The 9,539-nt window shown below is 45.6% G+C and overlaps 1 protein-coding gene across 1 annotated transcript in view; it reads right to left on the reverse strand.

Moving 5' to 3' along the window:
• The window catches only part of GAP43 (growth associated protein 43), an 80,363-nt gene extending 72,505 nt beyond the window's left edge, over positions 1 to 7,858 (reverse strand). Inside the window, exon 1 of the mRNA XM_077341932.1 lies at positions 7,487 to 7,858. Within this exon, the coding sequence (XP_077198047.1) occupies positions 7,487 to 7,516 (30 nt within the window). The 5' untranslated portion in view covers positions 7,517 to 7,858. The remainder of the gene's footprint in view (positions 1 to 7,486) is intronic.
• Positions 7,859 to 9,539: the final 1,681 nt, after the last annotated feature.

Genomic DNA, 9,539 nt, shown 5'->3' on the forward strand with positions numbered 1-9,539 from the left:
TTCTATAAGCCACTGACATTTAAGCGTATATAAATACAGCTAGTTGTCTCTGAATTCAGGGATATGATTGGCAGTTATATCCAGTGGCTATTAAACCTACCAACCAGCAAGACATAATGGCTAGAGAGTATCAAAAGTTAGGATCTAAGAGGCTAGTGTACAAATCCCTACTTTGTCATGGAAGCTCTCTTGACAACTTTCAGCCAGTCATCCTCTTGCAGCCTAATCTACTTCAAAGGGTTGTTGTGCGGATAAAAAAGGAGGCTGGGAGAATGTTGTAAGCAACTTTAGATCTCCATTGGGAATAAAAGCACTGTCGTATAAATAAATACATAAGTTTGCAAGCAAGCCTTGGCCTCTCCTATAGCCAACTGGGAAAGGCAGGCTATAAAAATAAAGTTGTTATAGACATTGTTGTTGTTATTGTGTATTTCATTTGCTGTGGGCTGTATATGAATGGTAAAATGATACACAGCCCACAGCAAATGAAATACACATGGGCAGAACCAATCATGTGGATCTTTTCCATTTGATCAGCACCTGGCTGGGAGGAAAATGCATGTCAAACGATGTGATAGTGGGCTCTTCCAATGTCATTTCAGGACTCACATGCAGACCACACCTGTTTGCATTGCATCACAAGAAAGCAGCCATAACGTTTCCATGTTTGACAAGAGAGGTATTGGGGGGATGGGAGCAAAATAATTGCTTGCTGAAAACCTGTAGCAAAGGAATCACATGACTTCTACTTCTAGAAGTATGTGTAACTGCAAAATTCTGTTTCCTACTCTCTTTAACTAACAACATGCTCCATTATGGATTGCAGGTGGTTAAGGTAGAAATCCTTAGAGAGATTCAGAAAGAGAGGGAAAGTACCTTGCTAATCTCTACCACTGTTGGCCAATAAAGATCATTACTGCTTTCTATTAACTTGCAACTCTGAAAAGCATCTGGGTAGTTTTGAATTCCCAAATTTTTTAGGTCTCCCATCACACACACATATACACATTCCAAGCTGTGTGGTAGCTGCTTCCCTGTGATGCTGCAACATATGTGCAGATCCTGTAAATACATGGGCCAGTCAAGGAGGCCTTTCCCATCCTGATGGCTGCACTCTTCATCTTAAAGGTAGCAATCAAATAGGAAAGACTCACTTTTCTGGTGCACACTCTTCTGTAATACAGACACACACCTCAACACACAGGACATGGCACCATGGAGAAAGGTATCCCATGGGATCAGGTGCAAACCTGAAAGTGGCCTTAGTTAAAGTTCAGGTGGATGATAGGTGACTTTTTCAGGCTCTTTTTAGTTCTGCACACAATATCGACAAGAAGAAAATCTGAATGTTCTATGATAATGTTTATTTTAACTTTTGCTTTGCATTCTTATAATGTTTTGACTTAGGAAGATTCACTCTGACCCAGTCTGAAAACTTTCATTTTCAAGTTCTTTACTGAACCACTATTATAAAATGTGGCTTTCATACACAGAATTCAGGTTGTAAGACATCCTAGAAAGTATCTTATGTGGAGTGCTAATAATTGTTTACTCTCCATGCTTTATTCGTTTGATGTTTATTTTAACTTTTGCTTTACATTCTTATAATGTTTTGACTTAGGAAGATTCACTCTGACCCAGTCTGAAAACTTTCATTTTCAAGTTCTTTACTGAACCACTATTATAAAATGTGGCTTTCATACACAGAATTCAGGTTGTAAGACATCCTAGAAAGTCTCTTATGTGGAGTGCTGATAATTGTTTACTCTCCATGCTTTATTCGTTTGCTCCTGCAAATGTAGCCCATGTCTGCTGAAGCTGCTTGTTGCCCATGGGAACTCATACGACGTAAATTAGTTAAAGTGCAATCCTAAGCAGAATTACATCCTTCTAAGTGCATTCAAGTCCATGTGTTTGGAAGGATGTAATTTTGCTTAGGATTGCACTGTTAATACACTGATCTCTGTGGGATGGCTGCACCCACAAAAGTGATCCTGGATTGTTGGGATTCACATTACAGAAGTAAGATAATGAAGCCCTACTCACTGTAGCTCGTCTTGGTTGCACAGAAATTTTTACAGCAGTGCCAGTTTCCACTGGGATCAATGGTTTTGCCTTGGGATGTAACCTTGCAAGCCACATGATCCATGTGATATGGCAGTTTCAGATATATGGCATGAACAAGTTCTCAGTCTTGCCTTTTTTATTTCTTATAAAAATTCAATTCTAAAAAAAAACATATAATGTCTCCACTCTGCTTGTTGACCTCTACTAGGGTAGCCCGGGTGGTCAGATGCATGTTGGGAAACTCTTGGAGATTTGGAGATCCCTTAGAGATACAGCCTGGATAGGACAGGGACCTCAGTGGGGTACAGTGCCATAGGGTCAACTCTTCAAAATGTCCATTTTCTCCATAGAAACTAATATCTTAGTCTGGAAATGAGCTGTAATGTTGGGGGTTTCCCCAGGTCCAACCTGGAGGCTGGCATCCCTAAAACCTACATACACACAGTCAATGTATTTGAGAGTCCACCATGATCAGAAGTCAGGCAGATATGCAAATATGTGGCTTGAAAAACTGTCTACTCTGAAGGTCTTTGAGCCCATTCATCACTATCAGGTGATACACAATATCCCATAGCAGCATGAGGGAGCTGCAGGATATATACAGGGACAGGGTAAAACCCTTCCGCTTTTTGATAATTTATGTCTCCATCTTGTGGTATTAATACAAACCCTTTAAATTTGTGCACAAACATTACACCATGGGGCAGGAAAAGTAACCAGGTTGCACACATCTGCAAAGAGTGAAGCACATGATACTTGTTGGTTACCACACAAGCTCACAGCTGAATTGAGAAAAACAATTTTTATATACACATTTTTGTCAAAACAATTAAAATGGACAAGCAGAGTCTTGAGGTCATCTACACCAGGGGTAGTCAACCTGTGGTCCTCCAGATGTCCATGGACTACAATTCCCATGAGCCCCTGCCAGCAAATGGGAATTGTAGTCCATGGACATCTGGAGGACCACAGGTTGACTACCACTGATCTACACCATTCAGTACAGGGAAGGTGTAAGCAGCCTGAAAGTGTATGATCTGCGGCATTTGACCAGTGGAGTCCTGTCCTCTGTGGCTATGGGGAAAAGTATAACTGTTCAGCCAAAGAAAATGGCAGAAGACTTCATGAACAAATCTGGGGGGGGGGGGGAGGAGAGATGACATGACAGCATAAAATAGCTGTAGCCAAGAGTGCATACAGTGAGCTTATTCATTGTCTATGATCATCATCCCTAAAGGCAATCACATCATCCTTGCATCTTTACACATGGGGGCGGGGGGAAGCCTCAGTTTGTTCACATTCTCTTTGTGTGATACTGGCCCCTATTTTCACTCTGAAGAAGAGTGAGGTGGGCATGTGAGTTTTGAAAAACCTTACACTGGCACAGGAAAACCTTCCTTTCTCCTCATGTGAAAGACTGCTTCTTGTGTACTCACAAATACCTGCTCAGCTGAGGAAAATTTACATCTGTTTTTGACTTTAGTTTCCTGAAAACACCTTACCACAATATTGGTGCTTTTTAAACATTTTGCCTGCAGGTTGCATAAGTGATGGCAAAGTTGTGCTTGCAAAAATGGTATCTCCCACTAACCATCATCCTTGTTTTCCTTGCTAGAAGAACTGCTTTCCATTATGCCTCCTGGGGAGCTTACATGTACAATCGGGAGGTGGGGTTACATTAAGAGATTTATGAAAAATCCATTTCTATAATAACCAAGGAGTTCAGACAACTGTGAGGGAAGAGCTGAACATGAACATTTTCCTGCTGCAGAGACTTGATTGAAATCTGTGCAGTCAGTATTCAAGAAAGAGGTTTTGAACTGAAATTAAAAGTTTCGGAAAAGCCACATGACATGTCATCTTTTAGAAGACAAGCTCTGGGTGTGATCATGGCTAGGGTCAATTGATACAGCTAATCTGGCTTTATTGTGAGGATACTGCTTTAAACCAGCTGGAAATCAGCCTCAGATGATTCTCTTCCCCCCCCCCCAAAGGAGAATCTCTGCACTCCTTTCCGTCCCCTCCCTGACCCAGCTTTTAAAGATACAAACACGCCTTGCAAGTTTGCAGTCTCTGCATTATACAACATAATTAAAATATTTTCCAATGAGGTCTGAGATACCCAGAAGCAATAAAGCATCCTCAAACAGTGCTTACTCCTCTCTTTTTCTTTCCATTTTCCTCTCTACCTTTCTGCCTCCTGGTGTTAAAAGGCGCTGCACTATCTGGTTGGTAATTGCCAGAACGGTCCCCTAACATTTGCCTTCCCCTCCACTTGCATTAAATAGCATCTCTATAGATACAGTTCTGCCTATCTATGCTGCTCGTGTGGAGGAGGAAAGAAATGCAGGCTCTTTCTCCACCTCCTCCCCTTCTTTTGATTTCATGGGTGTGGCAGAGTTCAAATCCTCTCTTTCTCTCCAGCAATAGGGCATTTAATCAGAAGAGCCCAGACTGAGAATCAGATCATCTCTCCTACAAGAGGGCAAAGCTAGAACACCCACACACATACTGTCTGCTCCAATATATAGTACAATGCAGGATTTTCATAGCTATTTGTTCACGAGAATCTAGAGTACATTTCCAAGCACACAGTGGATGTCCAAAATGTTCACCAACTCCAAAGGATTCTACTTTCCACTTGCCACACTTTTAATATTTTAATGATATATTTTAAAGCCTAATGGGGGTATCAAAAATCTGGGCTGCTCTTCAGCAAGGCCAGCAGGGCATCATATTTAGTTTCATGCACTGAAATTGCATTTATAGGTACAATTTACACATATGTGCAAGGAGGAAAAGAAGAACAGCATGATAGAAATACATTTATGTTTTCACAGTTCATAAGTTTAATTTTTCATCCTTCTGAGATGCCATGCATATGACTTGGGATGCAGAGAGACACATGTACATACAAATATACATGACCAAAGGAGATGAACACATATATATTACCTAAAACAGTACTTCAGAATTTCTGCTATTTGCTGTTCCATAAAAATACAAAGAGGGATTCCCAGGCAACAGTGAAACCTGGCTATATTTTTGAAACATTCTCTTCAAATCATGGTCATTTGTCAGTACTCCTATTATGATGGTTGTAAGGATAAGGAAAAGAATGCAAGCATGAAAGATGCTCCATTCTTTCCCCAGTTAAATATTGTATGAAATAGTACTGGCTCTAGTTTCCAAACTTTTTAATGTACCAGAATATTTTGTAAGTGTAATTTCTGCTTGTGTGTTAACGCTGTACAAATGCATGAATGGGGATGTATGGAGGTGTGGGTGTGTCCGAATACAGCTTTGCACATGTGTGCACCAGTACGTAGTTAGGATTGCATGAATGAATATGTACATGGCTGGATATGAAGGAGCATATATGTATATGGGTGTGTCTCTTTGTGTCTGAGAATGTGTGTGCAACAAATTATATAAAGATGTGAATATTTAAATGTGCAAAATTGCTGGCTGTAGGCTTTATTCTCTAAAATGCATCCACAGGAGTCTATGCCCAGTGCATGCCTGATTATAGGAAGAGTTAGCCACACGGGTGGGGAAAGGGGTGTGGCTGGTGACTAAGCCAGTGGCTGGGGTTTTTTTAGGATCTTTCTGCCAACAATTTATAAATACACATATCAAAACTGGGGAAATGTAAAAACAGAAAATAATGGAAGCTTGTAAGGAGTGAGGTGGGAAGGGTTTTGGCCATGTGTTCTGCAGCCCAGATGGTGAAAACCTGGCAAAAATGGCTCTCACAGCCTATCATTCCCTAAACCTCCAGAGTCTGCTACCTTATTTGAAAAATTTGCTAAGCTCTTGCCACTCACTGCTATTCTCCCCCCCCCCTTTTTTTTTTTTTTTGCTTGTCTGTCTCTTTTCCTCCTCCCAACCCCCCTTTCATCTTACATATGCTAACCAAATGTGCTCTGCTGGCTGGCTGCAGCATGTTCCATGTCTACCTCACTTCAGGTTTTTAATAGTCAATGTATCAGAAATGAAGGAACATCTAAAACGGGCACTGGGGGGGGGAAATGCTAGTGCAACTGGGGGTTCCCATTCCTCTGCCCCACCCTTCACAGTCTACACCACCATCTCGTAGCTTAGGAACAACATTGCTCACAGATGCCTTTTACATGCCGGTATTCAAACACTACAGTACCCTAAAAGAATGAGCATAACCAATAGAGCTCCCCAAAGAGTGCTATTCAACAGTACTGCATTCTGGCTTTCTAGCGAAGGTACACTGGAAAGAAGCAGCCATCCATTTGCCTTACAAGCAGCCTCTGGAGTTGGCCCTGGACACAGACATTCCATCCTACACAGATCCAGAAACCTTTCACTGACGTCGAGGGCCAAAATCCTGCCCTGCTTTGAATACATCTGAGGTAAATCTCAGGCAATCACACGAACCACCAAGAAGGAACTGCAGCACTCTGGAAGCGCATCTGTTCAATAGGAAGGTGTGATGGGGGAGGAGCCGGAGGCTAGCTTGCTCATTTCTGTGTGTCTTACCCCACCCCACCCCCATAGCTGAAAATGAGGTGTTTTTTTCCATCCTCTCCATGCCTACCGACCACCCTCCCCCCCAAAAAAAAATCCCAACCATATGGGACCCGTAAGACCCGTAAGGTTTTCCACCAAGTTCATGCTGCTGCCATCCCATCGGCGCTCCCAGCTCGCAGAGGCGTGGTCCTCTGTCTCTTTCGCCAGCTGGTGCTCAGTTGTGCAAGTGGCCCTGGCAGGAAAGGGATTACTGCTGGAGGGGGAACCCCCGCCCCCACCCCCCTCCCTCGCTCATTTCGTCTCCCTTCAGCCCCTGCACCCCCCACCCCGCCCCCCGGAAAGCCAGCCAAGCCAAGACCAGGCGAGGAGGGTTGCCTCCAAGTTGCACGAAAGACAAGAAAATGCCGCCCATCGCCCCATCTCTCTGGGCGCCCGTGCCCTTCAGTCCCTACGAAGCCAAGAAAGCCCCCTTCTCTCGCTCGAGATTCGCTCTGAACACCGGGGAGGGGGGGCTATGGCAAGCATAGATTCCCCACGCGCCACAGTCCCACATCTGAGCATGCCTCGCCCTCCTCCTCCTCCTCCCCTGCCAAGCCAGAAAAAGCCTATTCCGCGCATCTTCCTACAGGTCCCCCGCCCAAAGGTGTCTGTCTGGAAGGGCGAGGGTATCCCCTGCGCTCGCAGGCTTCCCGGTTCCCACCCCACGCCCAGCCACGGGGGGGGGGGGAGACATTCTGCGAAAGGCATTCTGCGATGCGAGCCCGCGGGGGGGACGATGCTTCAGACGAGCACGCCCCAGACCGCCACCGACCCCCGGGGCTTCGGAGCCTCCCTGCACCCCACTCTCTCAACCCCCCCAGCCACGTCCAGGAATCGCTCCGCGGCCGCAAGAAAGTAGGAAAATCTCCCGCTCTACCTGTTTTGTTCTTCTCATGCAGCACAGCATGGTTGTACGGTCCCTTTCTTCCTCGGGGTTCCTTCCTTCCTTCTCCTCTCTCCTTATTCCTCCTCTCTCTCTCACTCTCTCTCTCTTATCTCTCCCCCCCACCCGCTCGGCTCCCTCCCCTCCCTCTGGCTCTCACTCGCGCGCGGCGCACACACCGCGCTCTCTCTCTCACACACGGAGACACACAGACGCGCGCGCGCACACAAACACAGACACACACACACACGCGCGCCGGGCAGGCAGCAGCGACTGGAAGGTCCGCGCACGCAGCTAGTCCTCCTGCTCGCACATGCTCCGCCGCCGCCGCTTCCTCGCGCTCCCCCTCTCCCGCTCTTTCCCAGAATTGCTCGCTGGCGGCGGCTCTCAGGGGCTCGTCCCTTCCCCGCCCGGCCCACCAGCGCCGCCCCCTCGCCGGCCTCGGCCAGCCTCATGAATATTTAAACGCATCCAATCTGGACCCAATTACCCGGCGACTTCCCCCTGGAGCGAGATGGCCAGAGCCGGGGGGGGGGGGGGGAGAGACACACACACACACAAACGCGCGCGCCGAGGAGTGCTCAGGGGGTGTGGCAAAGTAGGGAAAGCTCGGCGGTGTTGCTGAGCGGCTCGGATTTGGGTGGGTTTTTTTTGGGGGGGGGGGTAACAATCTCTTTTCGCCACAGGCACATGCAACCCCCCCATCCTTAGGGACGCAAGAGTTTGGGTAAGGCGCACGCGACGGCGGCCTGTGGCAAGGGCTCGTGTGGAGAGTGGAAGGCAACACAGGCTTAGGGTGGGCAAGACAGAAATGTCTGCGGCTCTCTCCCCTTCCCACGTGGTCATGTGCAAAAAAGTACAGACAAGCAAAACTCGCCCTCTTCTTATGCAGCCGACGGGCAATAATATTGCCGTCGAGTATGAAACAATGTTTCGATTTTTTTGGCCAAAAAATGTTTCTATGAAACTAAATTGGCCAGTCTTAGCAACTGATCCCATCTTCCTATTGGGGAACGCGTGGATCCACATCTGCAAATCTGGTTACGGAAATCTACATGCATGGAAATATACATTTACAGGTGCCTGCCAATGTTAGCAATGAAAAATACAGAAGAAGAGTCGCCATGCACACCTGCGTTGGACTTCTGAGAATTTGGGGTGACTAATGGTACGGTGCCATCCTAAAGAGAACTGCGCTCTTCTAAGTCCATCAAAGTCAGTGAGCTGCATTGTAAGAGTCTGAGAATGTGGACATTCGTGGAGGTCGGCAGCCAGGACACGCACAAATCAGAGCCACTACAAAATTACTGAGCTGGAAGTTCAAAAAAATTTTTTTCCCCCAGTGAATATATTTCTTGAACTTTATCCAACAATTCATCACCAAGATTGTGTCATGACCTACTCCATCCTTCTTGTATTGGGTACCATTTCACCTGTGAACAAAAGATGTCCACTCCAAGTGTAACCATGGCTCAATATACAGTTAGAGTCACTTAAGATATTTGAAATCAGAGAGTTAAAGCATACTTAACAATGTTTTAATCAGACAATGCATCTATTCTATAAAATTAACAGTATTTAACAGAGCGATCCTGTTCAGTTACATCCTTCTGAGCCCACTGAAGTAAATGGGTTTAAAAGGTGTAACCGTGTTTCTCATGAGGTGGCCACCTCATGAGAAGGAAGGACTCCCTGGAGAAGAGCCTAATGCTGGGAGCGATTGAGGGCAAAAGAAGAAGGGGACGACAGAGAATGAGGTGGCTGGATGGAGTCACTGAAGCAGTCGGTGCAAACTTAAATGGACTCCGGGAATGGTAGAAGACAGGAAAGCCTGGAGGATCATTGTCCACGGGGTCATGATGTGTTGGACACAACTTTGCACCTAACAACAATTGTGTTTAGGCTGGAAACCGCAAACTTTGGAAGAAGTGAGGAATTTCAAGTGGAATGCTCACCATTTTAACAAAATGTTTTTTTTCAGTGTGGAGGAACCAAAATATTTACTCAGTATAAAACTGTTTCATGTAGCTATACCCCAAGGATCAAA

This window comes from Paroedura picta, chromosome 6, assembly GCF_049243985.1.
Source record: "Paroedura picta isolate Pp20150507F chromosome 6, Ppicta_v3.0, whole genome shotgun sequence".
NCBI lineage: Eukaryota > Metazoa > Chordata > Lepidosauria > Squamata > Gekkonidae > Paroedura > Paroedura picta.